General features: G+C 34.5%; 1 protein-coding gene across 2 annotated transcripts in view; it reads right to left on the bottom strand.

Annotated features, from left to right (window-relative positions):
* DCN (decorin) overlaps window positions 1-23,111 on the bottom strand; it is a 50,730-nt gene that overhangs the window by 18,916 nt on the left and 8,703 nt on the right. For both annotated transcript variants that reach the window (XM_019632914.1, XM_019632915.1), the window contains exons 3-6: window positions 14,717-14,829; window positions 6,875-7,088; window positions 5,944-6,057; window positions 1,504-1,597 (exon numbers count right to left, since the gene is read on the bottom strand). In XM_019632914.1, coding sequence (XP_019488459.1) covers window positions 1,504-1,597; window positions 5,944-6,057; window positions 6,875-7,088; window positions 14,717-14,829 — 535 coding nt within the window. The remainder of the gene's footprint in view (window positions 1-1,503; window positions 1,598-5,943; window positions 6,058-6,874; window positions 7,089-14,716; window positions 14,830-23,111) is intronic.

Genomic DNA, 23,111 nt, shown 5'->3' with positions numbered 1-23,111 from the left:
ACAAGAATTTGATGGTTTGACAGATTTTTCTAGACTTGATTGCACAAATAAATGTGTTTGATAAATTCAAGAGTTAGAAAAGTTTACTTGGCCAATAAAGCAATCTGCTCTAATTTAATGAATGGAATTCAAATCCATTTAAGCAGAAATCTTCACTTCTATTGATCTTTTCAAAGTTTATTAGCTCTTTGTGTTTCTACTTGATACAAACACATGATGTTAAGTGCAGAATTTCAAAATATCTATACCATTTTCAGTACAGAATAAACTTTTTTTTCTAAAACAGTACAAATATTATGAATGATTTACCATGTTTAAAATGTTAGACTATTGTTAGTCCTTATCCCTACTACTACTCTTACTAGTAATCCAATAATAATAGCTGTCCTAAAGACAGTTTTACAGAATAAGCAATGCAACTTATCTTCCTACATTTTTCTGTGGCTAGAGGCACCTAATCAACAAATAAAGGTAGGTGATACATACCACTACTTTGAAAAATATTTTCTACATTCGGAGCTGTAATTGAAATAGCTGTAGGTAAAGGATTTCTTAGAGATCCTTTACGCCAGAGTAATGCATTGGAACTCTAGTCACATCCATGCGCTCATCTTCAGCTCTTATCACCCACTGGGTTACTGGGGAAGAGCCACAGAAATGGGAAAAGCTGAATTACATATCCATCTGGCCTTAGGTATTTCTCAAAGATAAATGAAATACTTTATATTTATTTATCTACCAGGGAATTTATATACAAAAAGAGGAGTGAGGCAAATTGGCATAACACTGTGCTTCTCTTTAAGAATGTTCAGTAATAACGTTCAGGAGTGAATCAAGAACAGAAGGTCCCTTGAAGACAGCTAACGGTTTCTGCCACCACACTCCTCTTTTTATTTCTGAACCAGGTTGCAAATATAGAAAGGTTGAAGTTAGGTTAGAAAGCAAGGCAGGCAATAGTGATCATTTACAAGGAAAAAAATGTTAAAGAGGGCCAGACTTTTTTTTCTTTTTTCAGACTATATTAAATGTCCAGAGACATTTTAAACTCTTAAAAGAATAGGAGTTAAAGAATTTCATAACTTCCAACTCTATAGTGTGGTGTGTGATGCCCAATATTTCCATATCCTGATAGTTTTCATTTTAATGTATTTTCAAATTCTGGACACTGTGTTATAATTTACTTAACCTTCTGTTTAATGTAACTAAGTTAGAATATATTGAATGAACATATGGATTTCATCAAACACCTTTAATAAGCTATACCTTAATCTAAAAACAATATAGTATGGTATTCATAAAATTATCTTGGTGGTTACAGTAAGGATACTATTTCATTAGTCTTTTTTAAGTGAAATAATTGGGCGAGCTGAAGTGTGAGGTTGTTTTAAACAACAGCAGAAATGTGGTACAGTCAAAAATCAATTGTGTTATAAATTCTGAGCACAAAGGCATTAATACACTTCGCCATTTTACTGATAGAATACCATGAAAGAATGTTATTACTTAGCCAAATTATTCAGTCCTTTCAGGCTAGCTGCATCAACTCTGGTGATTTTGTTGCCATCAAGATGTAATTCAGTAAGGGAAGGAGGAAGACCTGAAATATGGAAATACAAAATGTTAAACTAGCAGATAAACATAAATACAGTAGAAAGACATAATAAGGATGTATGCCATCAAATGTTTAAGACATACAGTTTCAAAGGATGTGCTTTTCATCTTTTTCATTAATCCTACTTTTCATCATTTTCCTTCATCCGTTTTATAATAATATATGTTTTTAGCAGTAGTATGAGCACTTTCTGCGTTTCGTCTAGATTGATTTTAACAAAAACATGGACTGAGTTTATCATGTAGTAGATTTCCTTCCTAGGAATTGTTAAGATAAAATTGTAGAACTGAGGTGAGACCCCAGTCTCATTAGTTTCTTGCACCTTTGTTTATGGGCTAATACTGTCATTGATAAAAGATAATACCTCTATATTGAAGAGATGAGTATTTGAACTATAATGAAGAGATTATGTGTAAGTTAGGCCTATATACAAACTTTACCAGGTATTTCCTTAATGAGCATCATTAACAACTAACACTGATATACTATACCTGCCTTAGTCTTAATCAACTTTTCCATAAAAAACATCAAATGCCTCTGCAACATGCGTGCATAGAAAGAGCTAAAGCTTACTTGGACTTTTTAAATCAGGACTGTTTCTTTATGCAAGAGGAGTGCAATGGTCTATCATCAAATGATCTTCCATATGAGAGCACCTGGGGAAATAATTTTAGGCCTCAAGTATCCACTAAACCTCTGGATAGTACTTCTTGAATGGCTATGATTTCTAAAAATTTAATAATATAAATATAAAAGTTTAAATATTTTACTTTCATTTCCTCCTGCCGTCTAAGGAGGTATTATGTTTTCATACAACTTTTTAAACAGCATATTGTTCCACTTACAAGAATAGCAACAACTACAAAAAAAACCCAAAAAACAAAAAAACCCCTGCAAACTGGTTATGTGGAGAACTAACATCTGCTTAGCAGAAACTGTTGGCTATCTGTCCATAAAGAACAAAATTGGAAAAGCACAGGTTATGTTTCGTCTGAAATTTTCATTTCATCCCACTGAATTCTGTCAAGGTTGTCTATTTAATGTAAAAGTTTAGTCTATATTTGATTTGAAAACGGCTGTTAGTTTCGCTGTAGAAGTATGTTTTGTGTGGGAGATGCTAAGGAAATAAATTCTACCTACTGAATGTCTGTTCTGTGCCAAACACTGAGAGTGGCACTTTCCCTAGTTTAGCTCATTTAATGTGTTCAATATTTCAATTACTTTTCCATAATCCCATTTCATAGATGAGGAAAAAGAGATTCAAAGTTACAAATTTTGTAGGTTATCTACCTGCTAAGTAGGGAATGTAACATGTTCCCAGATGGCCAAAGGGAGTTAAAATAGCATGCCCTTAGCTGAAGGAAATGAAATAACAATTGCATTATTCTTATGAATACATATCAGGAAGTCACAGTCATTCTTGGATTAAGGGATTTCAACCACTTGATTCTCCTTAGCATAAATTTATGTGGATTTTTACAATACTCCTATACATAAAACAAGTGAGTAAATAACAAAACAATGAATGCACATCCTTACTTCCTTGCTACCATGAAAAGTTGTTTTTAAAATATAGTATCTCCAAAACACCAATTATCATGACACCCATCATTATCTAGTTACTAAGTGTCTCTCTTTTTGAGATGTCAGTTTCCCAAAACAAAAGTTATATCCAGGAGAAAGTTTGTGGAAGAAAATTTTGCATAGGATACAGGCAAATTTATAAAGAACATCATTACCTTTGGCATTGTAACACTTAGCCAAAGATCCTATACTATAGTTACTTTTTTCCTTCTCTTTCCCTTTTCCGTTTTAAGATAAAATACATTGACAGTTTACTATATGTGTGCATCACAAGTTTTACTTATATCTACTAATCTTCACAAATATTCTAGAAGATAGGTGTTATTAATATCTCCATTTTATAGATAACAAAACTGAGGTTTTAGAGATGTGGAATAATTAGCTTAAAGTCACAGAGCAACTAAATGGCTGAGTCAGACCTCTCACTCAGGTTAGTCTATCTCGAGAGTGAATTTATAATTTCTTCATTCCATTCCACTGCCTTTCTGTTACTATCAATGATGGAAGATAATATGTGGCAATTAAATTGCCCTGAAGGTTGGTGATGTTCAGGCAGAAGAGTCTCAGACTAAGAAAGGTAGACCCATATATTAGGCAGGCATAAATATGCATCGGGGGAAGGACTTAATATGGTAAGTAGCAGAGTGAAATTGTCAAACACGTGAGCTTTGACATCAGCCCAGCACAAGTCCAGCTCTGCCACCTCCTGGATCCAAGACTTTGATCACAATTTACTTCATCTCCCTAAGTCTCACGTTCCTCATTTATAAAACAGGTGTGATAATATGACTTACAGAGGATTACTGTGAGATTCACATAAAACTCCACGAAAAGCGTTTAGCACAGTGACAAAAGCATTTGGCACAATATAACAGAATACATGAAAAGCATTTGGCACAAGTGATGAATAAAATTTAGTTACTATAATTTCAATATTATTAAGTGTTCAGTAAATAAAAGCAAGCTAGAGGTGATGAGAAAAGAGCACCTCGGATAGGGAAAGGATATAAGAAAGTGAAGAACAACAGATCTCTAGGTGATGAAACATGTTATTGAGGGATATTTAGGAAGATGCATTAAGAAGGACAGTAGAATCAAAGACTGTGCTTAATGAGAGCCATCTGGCAACATGAGATGGTGGAAAAGACCTGGATTTTGAATCCCAGCTACTTTACTTCACCTCCTACAGCTCTAAGGCTTTGGGCAAGATATACATATAGATAACTGTATATTTTATTCATATGTATAGGCATATATATATAAATATCATAAATATAGAAAAATATATAAATAAAATTATATATATATATATACTGGGGATAAAAAAGATTACCTGTTACATGCAACAAGTCAGAGACTCCACATGAAAGTGTTTTATGAACCATAAATCAATCTCCCTCCATCATCTATCTGTCTATCTATCTATCTATCTATCTATCTATCTATCTATCTATCTATCATCTATCTACCTATCATCTATGTATCTCAGTGGTGCTATCATGGGTCAGAAACTTCCTCTGTAGCAAAAAGACTGTGGAGATGGCAAGGGGTGGTAAGAAACCATTCTATGGAACTTGTATTCTAGAGTTGAACTTTTGTGGAAGCACAATAAAGGATAATTGTTTCCTGTGTGCAAGTAACTACCTTTTGTACCCAGTCCAAGAACAAGACACCTAAGATGAGAAAGGCCAAATCGAGAGGAAAATTTGAGAATACAGAGGAGTTTTTCTGAGATTAAAGAACCCAAAGCAGGGAAATTGTGAACACTAGAGGAATTTATTTGTGGTGATTTGATGCCTTTTCTGATTCACAAAGACTGGCTTATGTGCGTCTCCTGGGGGGCCCTTTTAACAATGGGTTTATGGCCATGACTGTGTAATGATGCTGTTTGCTTGCTCCAGGCAAGAAGCACCTTGAAGGCTGGTAGTATATCCTGTTCACTGTCCTGCCTCCTGTGTTCGGACTTGGCCTAAGCAAAACGAGTGAGCAAAACATTTTTATTGACTAATAGGAGGTAATATTAATAATAGAAGGTAACATTACTTAACCTACACGCCAGGTGTTTCTCTAATAATTTACTTAATTTTAAAACAGCTCAATGAAGTGGATATTAACCTTATTTCCATTTCTCAAATAAAGAAATTGAGGCACAGATTTTGAATAACTTGCCCAAGGTCCTACAGCCATTTAGTGAAAATTTGACCTCAAGCAAACAGATTCCAAAATCCACACTCATTACAACACACAACTGCCTCTATGCAGTGAGAGTGTGGCCACTGTGCATCCTCTTATTCAGAGAGTGATAACTGGAATGTCCTGAGATGGAAAGAAATTCACTAAGAGATTCAAGACTCAAAGTAAAAATTTGCTCTATTTCAGAGGTACTTCCATGTATCTCTTTACTTTTTTTCTTTTTTTTTTTACAAAGCACTGCTAAAGCACACTATTTTTTAAATAACAACTGTGCTTTTTTCTTTGTGAAATCACAATTATATAATATGAAATCATTATGCATTAAGTTACATCTCAGAAGAGGCTTTGCAGGTAAACTAGAGCAGCCGTCTCTACGGTGGGCCCGCATGGCCCAGTGGTCACCGGGGCTCACTGGAAACACTTCTGGGGATGGAGAATTTACTGGAAATACAGTTGGCCACGTGAGTCACCATCCAGATTTTCAAAACAATTTTTTTAAGTGTCAAAGCCATTGGATTTAGATTTTCACACTGCTTCGGAGACTTTTCTATCACCTTGAGGGATGGTGGTTATATCCGTGTCAGCGATGCGGATGTAGGAGAGTTTCTTCATCCCCTGGAAGGCTCCATTTTCAATTCCTGTGCTCTTCAGAGGGTTGGTGCCCAGTTCTACAAATGCAGCAAGAGCAGAGCTTTTAGAGGACAGTTTTAGGTTATGCAAGTCAGAGCAGAGTCTGTTTCAACAAGGAATTTAACAGAAATTTGGTTCAATAACAACTTGACTGAAAATTAAAAGAGAAATTAAAAGACATGCTTTTCTAAGGGATAGCACAATGGGGTAAAAATGTCCCTTATTAAAACAAATAAAAAAATGAAAAAGCAATAGTAGCAAAAACAATAACAACAATTTTTTTTAAGATGTATACACAGCTTTGCCCAGAAATTAACACAAGCGTTTACAAATCACCCATTATGGGGCTATTACATTCCTAAAATACCTTAAAATGTTGTTAAATAATTTAACTCTAGCATTTTGTAAGCCAGTTATAAAATTATAGTTTTTTTGTTTTTTGTTTTTTGGGTTTTTTTTTTTACCATGCACAGAGCAAAACATTAGAACCCATTTTTTTAAAAAAAAGCAAATGAGTATAGATGTTCAGAATAGAACAAATCCACACAAGGAGAGGTATCTTCAAATATCTCTACTCTACTCAAGCACTACTTAGTTCCATCCTGCGTCCTGGGCATGCAGCAGGCTAGCTTCAGCCCTAGCGCTTTCTCTCCATTCTCAGATCCCCAACGACAAGGGGTGAAAAAGTCGCAGTAAGGCGCAAATTCAAAATCCCATTTTTCCTGGCTCTGTTCTTGCCATCCCTACAGGCTTCAGACACGTTTAGCTAATTTACCTTCCTGCAGCTAAAGCTTCCTTGGAATATCTTAAAGTGAAACGTGAATCCTGGTCTTAGAGTTATAAGTATATCTGTACCTATGACGATCATCTGGTTCAGTCCATTGAACACAGATTTCCGTACTTTGGAGATCTCATTCTCATGGGCACGCAGCTCCTGAAGAGTTTTGGGCATTTTTTCTGGCAGTTCCTTCAGGAGATTCTTGGACAGGTAAAGTCGTTCCAATTTCACCAAAGGTGTAAAGGCTCCGGGACTGATTTTGCTAATTTTGTTGTTGACAAGAATCAATGCCTGTAGAGAGCGAACAAAAACATTTTCTTAATTCCAAAATCTTCCACATATATATATAAAACAAGTGTGTAGCCTATTCATTTCATTCATGGAACTAGTAGAGGAATCTGCGAAGTTGCAAGAAACCAGAAAAGATTAAGTAGACGTGATTTCTTTATGAAGCGTCTGAGGTCTTGAACATCAGGAATAAAGGGGAGGAAATTTTGATGAAATACATATATTTAATAATAAATAGTATTCCTAAAGACTGAAATCACTAGAGCGACCCAAGATACATGAAAAGGCACCCATTCCTCAGTCAGTTTTTCAACCTGTAAGTCCAATCCATTGCCGTGGATTCCACTACAAACGGGTGGCCAATTTAGACTATCATCAGCAGTGCAAGAGTAAAATTTTCTTGAAGCCTCACCAACTTAGATACCATATTTCAAAAATCTGCCAAATTAAGACATTGTGTTGTAGCTCATTGCTTTACTTCACATTTCCTTGTCACTTGAAAAGTTTCCCTTTATTTCGCTACCATTTACTGTATTTTGGGGAGGGACTGGATTGTCTGATCACAATATTTATCATTTTTATTATATTTTAACATTTTTAATAATTGATTTAGAGAAGGAACATGTAGTTAACATGATATGCATAGACAATATATTTTTCTCCTTTTTTTGGCCCTTTTTAGTTATAAAGGTTTTATATGGTCAAATATATTAATACTTTTGGCAATTTTAAAAAAAAATGTTTCTGAGTTCTCCTAATATGGGCAATCAAATATAATTCATTATTGCTATACCTATAGCCATTGCCAAACCTAATTTTGGACTATCTCATTCTCTTCCAATGACCTGTATGCCTACAGAATTGTTAAGCCTCTTTATCAACTAATCCTAATTAACTTAGGATAATTTCATCAAGTTTGAAGAAACTTGAATATTCACTTGTAGTACACTTTTATGCATGTATGGAAACACAGAGGGACAAAAAAGGGAACAAGAGGAATAGTCTCAGAAATGCAAGAATATTTTCTTATAGTAACAGCTGGTAAATTACCAATGTACATCATCATGTAGTTCACATTATTTGATTAATTAAAACTTATTATAAGTAACATCATTTTTTTATCTAATCCTAAAATATGCATTGGCTGACTAAAACAAAATCCTAAGACGTTCTAGTGAAAGTTTAAAAACTCTTGAGGGTTTAAGTTATAGAAAATTGATATTAACAAGCAAAATGTCCAGGAAATCAGTGAAAGCCAGACACAGAGAAGGATTGAGAGGACTTGTATCACTAGAAGACATTCCAAATGGTGGATGCTTAATTATAAATGAAAAGAAGATCCTCAATTGCCATTTGTGGAAGAAAATTCTGAAAGCTTGATATAATTACATGCATTAAACATGGTTGAAAAAAATCTGTCTTATTTATGTTGTGTTGAAACCTATTATGAAGAATCAATCTGATGGTGTATTACCTGCTGTTTCAGGTAATAAAGTGTTACTTCTTTTACTAGATTATAATTAGACAATGCCTCTACCAGTGAACATGCTGTAGTGATAATCACTGCTAAATTTTGGAGTAGTGTGACATTTGTCCAGAGTTATTTCTTCCATAAGGTAGGAATAATAATGGCACCTAGAGGGGGTTGTGAGGATTAAAAGTAATAATGTATATAGACTGCTTCTTTGCAAAGAATCTTTCAAATATTACTGCTAGTCACAAGGTTTAGTCCAGTGAAAAGCATCTCTGCTTTTAGAATAAAACCAATTTGAAAAATAAATACAACTACACAAAGTTTTTCCATAATGAGGTAAAATTATAAGAGCTATATAAATTAGAACTCTGTATAAAACAGATCCACATGTGAAAAAAGTTATTTGTGTAAATACAGTATTGCTAAAAATGATACATGTTAGTACATACACAAAGATATGTAGTTAAGGAAGCATAGTTATAAAATAACAGACGATGGCAAGATGTTGAAATAGGGGAAAAATAATTAATTACACTGGCTAATGATGAAGTGCAGCTACCAGAGAAAAAGTCACAGGTGAACCCTAGGTGTACTTCAGGAGATCAGCTAATGAAAAAAAGAAAGACAAGCAGAAGTAGATTCTCATTAGTTAGCTGAGAGGTTGAGAGAAGTCCAAGTAGCAGAGAACTTGTTGCTTGGTGGTCAGCAAGTACCCTGAGTGCCATTTAACCTAAAATTGAAGTACAGACTCAAAAATCAGGACAACCTACTTCACTGGTCACTAAAGAAAAAAGTGAAAATAGGGGAGAGGTCACGAAAACGGTGATAAGCAATAGAAATAGGGTGAAAGTAGGAATAAAGGAGTTTCCACCACCTTCATCCAAGAAAGTGGTCAAAAGATACAAACTTTTGGTCATGAGGTAAATAAATACTGGGGATATCTTGTACAACATGATGACTATAGTTAAAATATTTTTTTCTTTTTGTATATCAATATGAGATGATGGATGTTAACTAAGCTTATTGTGGTAATCCTTTTGCAATATATTGGGTTGTCAGAAAAGTCATGATGTATTTTTTTTTTGTTTTTCAAAGGTCATTTATTTATATAAAGAACAAAGATTAATCAATGATATATTGCCCATTTTGTCTGATAACCTTTTGCCATCTTTCAGTGAGCTTATTAATTCTTTGTTCATAGAAGGACCTGTCTTTATCAGTGAAAAACTGAACAAGGTGATGATTTACAGCCTCATCTGAATTGAACGTTACACCACGCAAGGAGTTTTGAAGACAGTGAAACGAGTGGAAGACTGATGGCGCAAGTTCAGGTGAGTATGGTGGGTGTGGCAACACATCCCATCCAAGCTCCAGTAATTTTTGACAGGTGATCAAACTTGTGTGTGGTCTCACGTTGTTGCGATGGAGCACAACTCCTTTACGATTAATGAGCTCTGGATGTTTCTGGATGATGGATTCATTCAAACTGTCCAATCGCCTACAGTACACATTCGAATTGATTGTTTGGTTCCTTGGTAGGAGCTCGAAAAACACGACACCTTGAAAATCCCACCACACTGAGAGCATAACCTTCCTCTGAAGAATGTCTTCTTTCAGTGTTGTTTGAGGCGAATCATCATGTCGGGACCAAGACCGTTTGCTCACCACATTGTTGTAAACAATCCACTTCTCATCACCAGTTATCAGTAGCTTCAAAAAAGGATCGTTTTCCTCATGTTTAATAAGCATATTGCAGATGTTTATATGCACCATCAAATGAACATCTTTGAATTCATGAGGAACCCAAATATCAAGCTTGCTTATTTATCCCAGCTTCTTCAGGTGGTCATGAATGCTTCAGTGATGAATGTTCAATGTTTCTGCAATCTCTCATGTCGTATAACGTGGGTTTGACTCAATCAGTGCCTTTATTTTGTTGTTATCAACCACGGTGGACCTCCCTGACCAAGGAGCATCGTTGAGATCAAAATCACCAGCACAGAATTTCATGAACCATCATTGACACTGACGTTCTTGTAGAGCCTTTTCACCATAAACTTTATGCAACTTTTCACAAGCTTGATGCACGTTCTTCCCTTTATGGAAGTAAAACAGTAAAATATGGCAAAAATGCACAGATTGGTCTTCCATCTTCAACTTGTTGTAAAACCTCCAAAACTCAACCAAATCGCTCAATTTTTTTTAGAATGAAGCTAGAACTGTCAGCTGTCAAATGACATAGCAATAACATAGATGCAAATGACTCTGGTACTTCCAAAAATGAACTAGCACCATCTGTTGCAAACATGTGTCATGACTTCTGACAACCCAATATATAAGTCAATTCATTATGCTATACACTTTAAACTTATACAGTGCTGTACATCAATTATATTTCAATAAGACTGAAAAAAATGTTGAAAGCTGAATTAATACACACAGTTTTCTCCAAAGCCACTTATATAGGGCTTACACTGTACTAGGTATTATTTTAAGGGAATTTATGGATGCTATCATATTTATAGGCAATTATTAGTGCACAGAATCAATGCAAACTGTATCTGAGTTTAGATTGCAATCTCTGGTTCTTTTTGTTGTGTGACTGTAAGCAAATAACTTCTCTGTGCTTGAGTGGCTTCATCAAGACTATCAAGGGTGTCTACCTCATAAGAATACTTATAGAAATTAAATAAATTAATGCATATAACCTATTAAGAACAGTGCCTAGTAACAGTAATTGCTAACTGGTTTTTTTATTATTCAGTCTTTGACAATTTTTGTTGATTTTTAATTTAAAAACAATCCTTACTAGATTTATTAAGCTTCAATTCAAAGAAAATATACTGAATGTTGACATTATAATATTTAATTTTCCATTATTTTATGGAATAATTATGTAGTTTTGTTCTACTACATGTAAGTGTAAAACTACACTATAAGTATAATGCATATGACTTAGAATGAGCCACAGAGTTGAAAACTGATAAAATTACTGAGGAAAAAAGGAAGATTTTTCTGTTAAATCTTTTGTATTTTAGTCCTTGCTAAATTTTCATTCCTCTCTTTCCTCCTTATTCAAGTGTGGCTTTCCTAGCTGAAATTATGATGCTTATTTGCATAATAACAAGGATAGAAAGATCATGAATGAAAGAGTAAGAGAAAAATAGCTGTTTTACATCCTCTGCATGGTTGGGAGCTCTAATAAACTCTCTTCTTCCAATGTGTACTTTGAAGTAGAAAGAAAGAAATTGCCAAGATGATAGTTGCCTAAAAACATACTTAGAAGTAGACATGGAAAAGAAAGAAGGCACTATTACAAATGCCAGACTTAATGAAAACATCAGAGAAACTAGATATCTCTTATTTAAGGGTATGAGAAGTTCAAACAATTATTCAGATTACACATAAACACACAGGAAGCAGGGATTAGAGTAAGAGAATTTTCCTTCCTTAGAAAAGTAGCTTTAGGATAAACTTATGAAAATAAAATGAAGCTTCCTAATACTTTAGTTTATTGAAACATAATATTCATTTTTTCTTATTACATCTCTTTTAACTTCTCCAATGATTGTTTAAATAGTCATTGGCAGGTCTTGTTGGTATCACCATCGGCTCATTCCCAGTGAAACCATAACATGAAAGTAGAGAGAAGGTCAGTAGGGGCTTAGGCAGGATAACCTCTCAGTGGAGAGGGATTCCATTAGTCCACGGTTCGAGACATTTAGCTCAAGTCTTATCCTCCACTGTCTCAGAGCTGGACTCTTTCACTCTAGCCAGTTTCTATTTTATTTGTCTGCTTCTTATTTTCTTCTGCATTACCTTCCCAGAAAAACCTCTTTTCTTCTCTTGTTTTCAATATTCTGCTAATTCTCTAAGGCCCCTTTCCTTATATTTTCTCAAAACACTAATTGGTAATGTGATGTAAGATGTTGTCTGATTTTTCACGTACTCTGTGTCCATAACATTCACTGCTTATAGCATAGTGTGCTTATATTGTTAGATACTTCAATGAATCGACTATACAACTTTTTATGTGCTATTATTTTAATTAACTGTTCCGTGAAGAATCTTAAAACCTTTAGAAAAACATCTATGCTTCCTTTTAAAATTCTGTTGTATTTTCTCCTACTGGATACGTTTTTATTGTTTTTCTCATTTTGGCTGTTAGAAAGTTGATAACTAAATCTTGTCTTCATTGTGTGAACACTATAACATATAATGACCAGTTTATTTTACTTTACACTATTTCCCTTAAAAAAAAATATATATATATATATATATATATGTATATATATATAATTAGCAGCCAGATGATTTTTTATATTTAGATTTTATTTTATATTTAAATTTTTATATTTATATTTAGTATTGCCTATTCTTACTATATATCCCCTCAATTATTTTTATAATAGCTAGGAGAAATAAGTGGACATAAGAGTTTTCTATGTTTATACTCCCAATACAGATACTGTATTTCTGTGATATTTATCATAAGAGGCTGTAAAATTATGTGCCCGTATAGGTAACTCATCACTAGGCAATCCTCTATATTATCTGAGAATTCTTTACATTGTATTTTTAATGTTGAACAAAAATCTGCATCCCTAAAGTTCCACTCAATTATCAACAGAACAATTCTGTCATCTTGTAGTTTTAGCAAGTAAATTCCATTTCTCTTCTCTAACATGGCCCTTCAAGTGTTTCACTCATGACCTTTTTACATTCAATTTAGACATCTACACCTCCGTCAACTGTGCCTATAAGATATGAGTTCCAGATTCTTTATCCTTATGATGATCATTCTTTAAATTCCATTCTTAAAACATTTTGCCCAGGACCAGACTCAATACCTCAAGAGTGGCCTACCAGAGTAGAATACAGACACAGTGAGACTTTTAAGATTTAATTGGACATTGAAATCTGGCTTATTAACACTAAATATACAACAATATTTTGCAGGGAAACCACATACTTATCCTACAAGTAGAGAGCTGGACTAGATAAATTTTACAGGGATTCCGATGACATATATAAACAGAAAATGCAATTACTCTTATAGAAGATGGCCTTAGCAGGGCTTAACCCTGTTTGATTGGGTTGGTCAATCTTCATTTATAACACACCCTCTCCCAACTACAGATATTTTCATTCTTTACCCTTTTAGACCCTCCTCTATGACCTGGGTGGCTGACCTCTAGAAATTACATCACTCAGATGCCCTTGTCCTTTGGCCTCCAGTTAGGTTCAACCATAGGAGAAAACTGGCAGGAAATTAGGAGGTAGGACTATAGTCCCCCACCTCTCTCAAGGCTCTGGGAGTTCCTGGATCCTTTAGACCTTGTGGGCTTGAATGCTTCACAATGCCTTTTTGGTTCCCATGTCCCTTTGTAAATAAATAGTCCATTTGGTGAAGTCTCTACTGTGAAATACTGTTGAGAATGCCATCTCTTTTCTGCTGGATTCCTGACTGGTAGATTAGATGAATTACATTATACTAAGTAGAGGTAAATGACAATCACAAGAAAAACAAATACAGATAAGGATACAGCATGCATAGTCCTAAAAACAAAGCAAGAAAGTATACATATATGTATGTATGTATATGTATATATATATATATTCGTGTATACACACATGCGTACATATATGTATATGTATTTGTGTGTATGTACTTTTTTTTGAAGATGGAATTATATTTACTAAATAAAATACGATTATCCCTGTTTCTCTTGGTTCTAATCTTTGACCTTGTACAAAGTTATTTGCAACTCTTAGAATATGAATAAAAGGAAACAAAAGAAACAAAGAAATAAAATAATATGATCAGTCCATTTTGTGTTTTGTTTCACTACTGAAGTACAATCTAATTCGGAAGACAAAGACTTATTCATGAAACATGAAACTAGATTAAGATATAAAGTATTTTTAAGGAGCAAATACTAAAGATTAATGGGGTGTATATAAGAAAATTGGCTGACTTTTTTTTTTTAGGGCTTAATGTATATAATGCTTTCCTCCCCCATCATGAACTAAGAAGATAATTTAATAAACACTTATGTGCTATTTATTTCCTCACAGTACTCTTGGCATTACCTAAGTTTTGTTTTGATGAGTCAGATCTTGTTACAACTCAAAAATTAAAAAAAAAAAATCTTACGTGAAGGTTCTTCAGGTCCTTAAAGTCTCCATCTTTGATTTCAGCGATTTTGTTGTTTTGCAGGTCCAGCAGTGTAGTGTCAGGGGGAAGGTCTTTTGGCACTTTGTCCAGACCTAGCATGAGTAAAAACAATGTGCAGTCAGTAAAAAGGGACACATGACTGGGACAGAGTCACAAAGGATGTGTTTAAAAAGAAATCTCTATGGCAGTGATATTTTTACCAGTACCATGTTTTTCTTCTAGGAATTATATCCCTTCTAGTTTAAAATATCTGTTTTATCTTTTCCAACCAAGTCAAAGAACTTTTAAAATAATAAACACAATATTCTCTCCATGTAATTATTCTTCTGCATAAAAGGAAAAGTTATAATTTGTAAAAGTGTGACTCAAATCATCAGTACACAGTATGTTTTATCTCATTGTCCTTGTTTTACATTATTCCTTTGATAAGTGTTAAGTGCAAGTGACTTGTAAAATTGCATCTTTCTACATAAATATCCCATCGGTAGAGAAGAGCTTTAGCCAAGCCATCATTTAGGATCCTTTTGGTAAATCTCACACTGTCACAGATCTACATTTAAAATTAAAATTGTATGAACATGCAACCAAGTTGCTGTGTCAACAACTTGAAAATTTATCCACACTTTTGGGAAAACAGTTCTTTCCATTTTAATTGGAATGGCAAAATAATATCAATTTTAGTTGATATTTTATGACCAATATATATGTGGCTAATCAGAATAATATAAAGTGAACTTCTTAGTATGACTTCTCTAAAATTTATTTTATAAAGCATTAATTTTGGACCTTAAATTTTGGTTGAAGTAATTGAGTTATTGTCTTTAGTTTAAATGTAAACATATTGAATAACCTAATGATCTATGGTATTACAAAGCATTTTAGTAGTCATTCAACTAGATGTATAAGGGTGAATTGTTTTTATTCAAAAGGTATGGCATTTTAAATAAATCATTAAGAATGTTAATGAAGAAAAATGTTAAATAATATAGCTGTTTGCCTTTCTCTGTTCCCTTGGCTTTATTTCATATTGATGTAGGATGTTAAGCAAAAAATTGATATTCTATGAACTGAAATTCATGTGATTATTTATGTATTTTATAATTGCATAACATAAATCAAAAATGTTTTCCAACCTCTCCATCATATCTAGAATTTGAAGTGCTGAAGGTCAGCCTTTCATTCATTTAACAAAGCTTATTGAATACCTCCAATATTTGACAAATCAATTTATTAGGTACCATCAATTTATTAGGCCCTGGGGATATAGCAGAAAAAAGACAGAGATTGCCCACATCTTCATGAAAAATATAATTCAATCTGCAGTTTTCAATTAAAAAGAAAATTGGAACAGGGTATGTAATAAGTGCTATGTGGGGAAGATATCTTTCCAATTTTGAATCTTATGTAAGGGCATACTGTTAAATTATCATGGTAGCCATAGTCTACCTTCATGTCTTCCTTGAAAATTACAGAAAAATGTATCTGAAATCACCTACCTTCTGTTTTCTAAATAAATTTTTGTTCACATTATCACTGCTCTGTTGACAGTGGAAAAAATGTCTAGTTCCCAATTCAGTGATCAACTATCATTACAACTGAATATCAAAATGCAGGTGATCCTAAAAATGTATAAATATAACCCAAGAACTCACTATAGACACAGTTCACAGAGAAACAAGAGTGAAGTGTTTTCAGTGACAAACAGCATACCACCAGAACAACTACCTTGTAGAGGATATTCAACTACACTATTTTGTTGCGATCACTGCCATTTTCAGAAATGTCAGTTAATTTCATGCAATTAGTAGTGGTAACCTTCTGCCAAATCTTTGATAATCAGTGTTTACCAACCAAGAAAAAGCAAATTTCCTTTCATGTGGAGAAGTTACTGCCTACATTTCATCATTATTTCATGGGCTTCTTTGTCACAGTCTTAATTTCCACTTACGCTTACTTTTATACATTGTTGTGCTTAAATTCTAGTGGCTCTTTTAATATTTGTTCAGTGCCAAGTGCAGCTAAATTTTGGATGTGAAAAGAAAAAAATGATATCTCTGGATGGCTGACAATTTTGATTATGCTGTCATCCTAGAACTGTATAACAAAAGGAACTGCTTAGAGTGAATTATATACTTTTTTTCCCAAAGATTTTGCTTAAAAAATTTTTGGGCTTATAATTTTTGCAGCTTAGTTCTTAGAAAGCCATGTTAATGAAAAAATCATAACCCTACAATCTTCTCTGAATTACTAGTAAATTCATATCCATGTGGGGGAATTCACATATCAGTATTTTATTATTAATATTTTATGTAGCTTTACAGTTCATAAAAAAATAAAAATTAAATGTTACCTTATTTACTTTACAACAATCCAGGGAGATAAGTAAGTGGTATGATCATTTCATTTTTCCAAGTGATTTTTAGAAAAGTTGTAATGACATGAACAGTTCACACAGCTAGGAGTGACAAGATGCAGACTAGAAGACAACTCTCCTGGCTTCCAACAGGATGTTTTTTTCTGTCTTACCTATGTGTATCCCCAACAAAAACTGTTCTGAGAGCAGACCCAGTAACATGCTATACATTTAAGGGCTAGACAGAGCAGTGAGGTGTTAACTAGCTTGCTCAACAACTATACACAAAGTATAAAGGGGAAATTATCCCAGTTATGCATTCTAAGAATGTCACAAAAGGAAAGACCCAAATATGGTTCCCCAAATGCTAATCAGGTAGCCTCTGTGATGAGGTTTTTATCAGTCTACATCAACATCAGAAAAAAATGAGGGCATTCTGGTGAATATTAATATGAACTATCACATACACAATAAATACATACACACAGTGCCTCCATTTTATTGGGTTATCGGAGAAGTCATGATGTATTTTTTTTTATGTTTTTCATTGCAAAAATGCATCCTGACTTTCCAACATCCCAATAAATATACCTTATTTATTAAAATGACTCTGATAGCAGGTGAGGCTGCTGTTATCTTGTTGGATTTGGTTTTGGCCTTAATAAGAAATTAACTTGTTCAACATTCAAATAACTTTACTTGTCTCAGAAATCAGGGAACTTCTAAGTTAGTCCAATACTCTCTTTTCACAGGTAAAGAAACAGAAACCCAACGAAATTCAATGGCTTATCCAAGGTGCCTCATAGCTGAACTAGACTAAGACCAAGATGGTATGAGTTCTCACTCTAGAACTATCTGTGTGCTAATTATGCATATATATATATATATATATATATATATATATATAAACTGTGCATGTTTTTAAAAGATGCTAATCTACACTGCCTCTTGAATAAACTGTGCTTATTCCTAGTTACTCATTTTTGGTCACATAATTTATGTCTTATGGAATACTCCACTCACTCATGCCCTTCTACTCTATTCTAATGATCCTTTAAAACACACTCATTATTCCCCTTACTCTATAATATTCATCATAGCCAGCCCCTATAACAATAACCCCCACCCTCCAAACTCCTTATGTATAAGCTTCTAATGTATTGTCCTGAATTTTAGATGTCTTTATTTCCTGTAAGTTCTGGGTAAAAACGAACAAATGACTATTTTTCATTGGAGCTTTGATCATATTGCTTTACACAGGAGGTAGCTTTTTGATTGATTCGTTTTAAAATCACAGTCTTCCCTGCTGCCCCATGGTGAATAGTTCAAGTCATGGCTTCAAGATCTTTTCTCTGTTCTGTTACAATCATCTCTTCACTTTCCTGTGCATTCTTATTTTTTTTCTCAGGTGTATTAGGATATAACTGGCTATCAAATCATAATTTTATTTCTGATTCTTGGTTTCCCAGAAACATTTTAGAAATGAATGCTACTAGCAAACATATCATCTCCATTATCTGCACCTGAAAATTGTTTTCACTTTCTTATGTGTCTTTCATATATTTGTGAGGAATCTTTGTCACTTATATATCTAAAGAAGACTGTCTTTTATGTCCCACATGGTGACAGATACAATGGTAAGAGTTTCTTTGTACAATATACATTTTTCACGGGGAGGGATTGATTATAAAGCTTTGGAGGGAGAAACAGATCCTCAATTATGGATCACTATTGTCAAAAACAAGCAAGCAAATAAGCAATTAATCCTGAATTTAATTAAGCCTATAGATGTCACTCCCAATTTACAAGAAATAGAGAAGCCAAAGGAACATGCTAAAGTCTACTAAAAAATGGATTCGATAAAATCCCTATTTCTTCAACAAATAAATTGCAGGGGAAAATGAAGAAATGTTGGTTAAAACTCTAGTTTCAGAGGGACATAAGAGCTATTTAAATAATTGCAGTGCATGTATTTCATTTGAAGCCAGATTCACACAAGTTAAGGGTAAAATAAAACATTTATAATATGTATGAGATGCTTGAAAATGTGTACAATTAATGAATACTAGATGACATTAAGAAATTACTTTTAAGGCCGGCCAAGTGGTGTGTTGGTTAAGAGTTTGCTTGGGATGCCAGCTCTGAGCAGCAGGGCCCCAGTTTGGATCCCATATGAGGACCAGTGATGCTGCGCCCTCTATAGATAAGATGGTGAACAACAGCTCCACCTGGAATGGGCTGCCATGAATCGCTGGTGATGGCATAGGCTGCAGTGGTGCTGGCGGGCAGCTAACATGCACTTTCGTGAGCTGCTGTGAGCTGCCGTAAGCAGCTGTCCAATAGCCAGCAAGCAACTGCCTCACCTGGGAAGAGCGCAATGATAATACCAACATAGGCCAGTGAAGCAACATCCTCCACAACTAGACTGAAGAACCAAAGGACAGCGACTTGTCTGTTCCCCTCCCCAATTCCCCAATATAATCTTAAATAATAATAATAATACTTTTTAATTTTAGGTGTGATCTGGTTATTATGATTGTTCTAGTTATGAGTTTTAATCTTCCGAAGACATATACTGATGCATTGCTGGATAAAATGATGTCTGGAATTTGCTTCCAAAAGTGGGTGGAATATATAGGAAAATACTGGCATTAGTTGGAATCTACTGAAGCTTGGTGATGGGTACACAACTGTCTCTTACATTATAGATTTTGTGTTTTTTAAAATGTTTCCATGACATCTTTTTATACCATTGTTATTTGAAATTTAATTTTGGTCCACTTATTTATCCTTAACATCATTGGGCAACTTGCTTAAGCTCTCTACAACTCAGTTTTTCTTCATCTTTCACAGCAGTTTTGTGAGAAGTCAATAAGTTATCTCACAAAATCATCTCCTACCACAGTGCACAGCAGGGTTCCAATTATTTGTATCTATAATTATTATCAATAAGAAAAGAGGGTAAAACTTCAATTACTTTGCTTATTATTAGTTTCTAAGTCTGTGACAAATGATTGTTTATTTTTTCTTTTTCTGAACACTACAATTATAATGTATATTATCCTGGAAGCTGAAGTCTTTTTTGCAGGCATATTAGACACAGATTTTTCAACTAAAGCTCTTGATCTTGGGTGGGTTTCTTTTTGTCAGCAATTTTGTGGTCTTGTTCCATTCATCATTGTGTCTATGAAGTTCAGGGCCTTTGGAGAACTTTTCTACCAAGCTCCATTTTTGGGTGGAAACCCCTCAGTTCGGTAAACATAAGTTCCCAACAAATAATGATTGGGTTGTCAGAAAAGTCATGATGCATTTTTGCAATGAAAAACATAGAAAAAATATGTCATGACTTTTCCAACAACCCAATACATCCCCTATAAGCTGTGCATGGTCAATTTAACACTATTTTAATAGTAGCAAATCTGACACTCTTTTGAAAATCTGTAAAATATTAGCCTTTATTTATATTAGGCTATTCTTTTCTTCTTTCTTTTGTTTAAGAAATGTATATAAATAAGTCAGTGTGTATATAATGACATTTTTCAAACATAACAGTAATCATATCTCTCACCCCAAATGCTCTTATTCAATACAAAGTTGTCCCAATCCCATCCAAAAATGGAGTCAAAATCCCCTCCTTTGGAATCTGACATGGCCTCATAATGTCTCTATGAAATAATGAAATGTGGGGGAAGTGACACAGCATAACTTTTGAGAGTAAATCAGAAAAGAAAAGACTGTACAGCTGCTACCGAATTCTACTGGGACTCTTGCTCTGGGAGCAGCCAGAGGTCATGTAAGAAAGAAGTATGTCTAGGCTGAGATCATGCTGGAGAGGCCCCCTGAGGCACTCCCGGTGACAGAGCAGCAAAGCTCTCAGGTAACATCAGCACCAACTGCCAGTCATGAGAGTGAACTGTCTTTCTTGGGTGTCTAGCCTACGCTAGCTTCCCCATGGCTATGGCCACAGCTCCACCTGACAGCAAATGAATGAGAGACCCCAAGGGAGAACAGCCTTTCTAAGCCCTGTTCATATTTTCTGGGCTTTAAATCATGAGCAAAATAAAATTATGTTTTTAAGTTGCCAAGTGTTGAGGTCATATTTATTCCACAATGGTAATAGGAACAGAGTGGTTTCCTAAATTTAATTATTTTTCAATGAGCATACTTTAAAATCATTCTCAATTTTCCATGAAAACACATTCTTTCTAAGGCTAGTCTGAATTGTTTATTTGTTCCCCCAAATTCTGTAAACAGAACTTTATCTTCTTAAAAATAGAATTACGCATTAAAGTAAGACTCTACTTAAGAGGTTAGCAGAAAATTATTTCTGAAATAAAAGATAATACAACTTGTACTGTTTTCCCCTAGTTGTCCCAATGACGAATAGCATTGTTCTGCTAGCCAGTGTCAGCAATCTGGTAAGCATCATGTTGGACAAAGCCCAGCCTGTCCTAAAACATCATGCTTTTTTATTTGTTGCCCTGTGGCAGAAGTCCAAATTCCAAGATTTATTCTTGTTGATTTCCAATAATATTTTTTTTTTATACTTCTGTCTTCAATTTAATAATTAGGATAATGCTGTTATACTTCAGTTTGGGGCATGTGACCAAAACAGTCTATAGAAGTCCCAGCCCTATCAAAAAACATTTCTGATTTGTTTCCCTTTTCCTCTTAAAAAAAGACAATTTGACTTTAATGGTGGTTGGATCAGGTTCGAGAAATAGAAGATTCCCCCTTTAATTAAATTTCCTTTCCAAATAAACTCAAGGAAGGTTTCAGCTTCCTGGTTCTACCGTCATCCTCAAAGCGATTAAGAAAGGGTGAACCACAGCTCAATGACACCTAATTCACAGCTGGACATGTTCCCTCCTGTTTCCAGCTTGATATAGTCAAGAATATTGTAGAATTATGCACACATCCATGCACTAAGCCATGCATATGTTCTTTTGTCAAGAGTTTATTTAATTTTGAGAGCCTACAGAGTGTAACGCATTTTGTTGAAGAGAGGGTCTACAAAGATAAATTATTACCATGCTTCCCTTCTGGTAGAGAAAGTTGATATTTAAATAGGTAATTAAAAGACATTGAATTATTATTACATATCATTGATAGTTATAGAATAATCAAGGAAAATGTAGATTACAGTGAAAACACACAAGTAGACAAGCTCAGAAGTTGCCTCAAAGCAATCTGCAGTCTAAATTAAGAGTTAATTGAATCTTGAGTATTATAGTGTAGCTATTACAGGGCTTCCTCCTTTTATTAAGACTGGATTGCAAACTGGTTTAATTCTTCTTCATCATTATTTTTGAAGAAATATATAATCTTCTTGCTACTCTTTTGAAGGAGAAAAATTAAGATTAAAGAGTCTCCTGCATTTCCTCTTTTACCCAGGGAATTGAGATCCCGGCTAACCTATTCCCATCCAGTCCTCTGGAGCCAGGGATGATCTTACAAAGGAGAATGCAGCACAGCTGCAGTCTAACCAAATGCCTTGATCCCACACAGCTGTCTCTCTCTCCCTCCTGGGACTGGGAAGGAAACCAGGGATGTGTCAGTTCTCAGTCAGGTCAAGGAGACAGAAGCTTCCTTTGGCCTTCTCTGATTTCTCTCTTCCTCCTGCCCACCTTTAATCCTTTGAGTCAAGAGCCTTGGTTATCTGGGTCACTCCGGAGCATTACCCTGGCTTCAACTGAGGATCTGTGATACTCCTACCCAATACTAACTTAGACAACCCACTGGGTGTGCTCTGTGCACAGCCTTTTTGTTATATCACGTCTTAAAGATGTCTTTTTGATACATCTAACTTCTAATGAGGGTCGCCCCACATCCGTGTTACTACAGAGCCAGGCACAAGTAATGGAAACAGCTGAGCAACCAGCATTTTCTCTGCCCCTTTACAAAACAGCCCTGATTTATTCTTCTGGGTTAATTTCATGGAAGAAGTCTAACAGTTCATTTAGCTCATATATAAGGTTTGTTTGCTTCTAGAAAACCAGTCTCCCCAGACAAGAGACAAGC

Source organism: Hipposideros armiger, unplaced genomic scaffold, assembly GCF_001890085.2.
Source record: "Hipposideros armiger isolate ML-2016 unplaced genomic scaffold, ASM189008v1 scaffold_1193, whole genome shotgun sequence".
NCBI lineage: Eukaryota > Metazoa > Chordata > Mammalia > Chiroptera > Hipposideridae > Hipposideros > Hipposideros armiger.
This window is presented reverse-complemented; position numbering and strand designations above follow the sequence as displayed.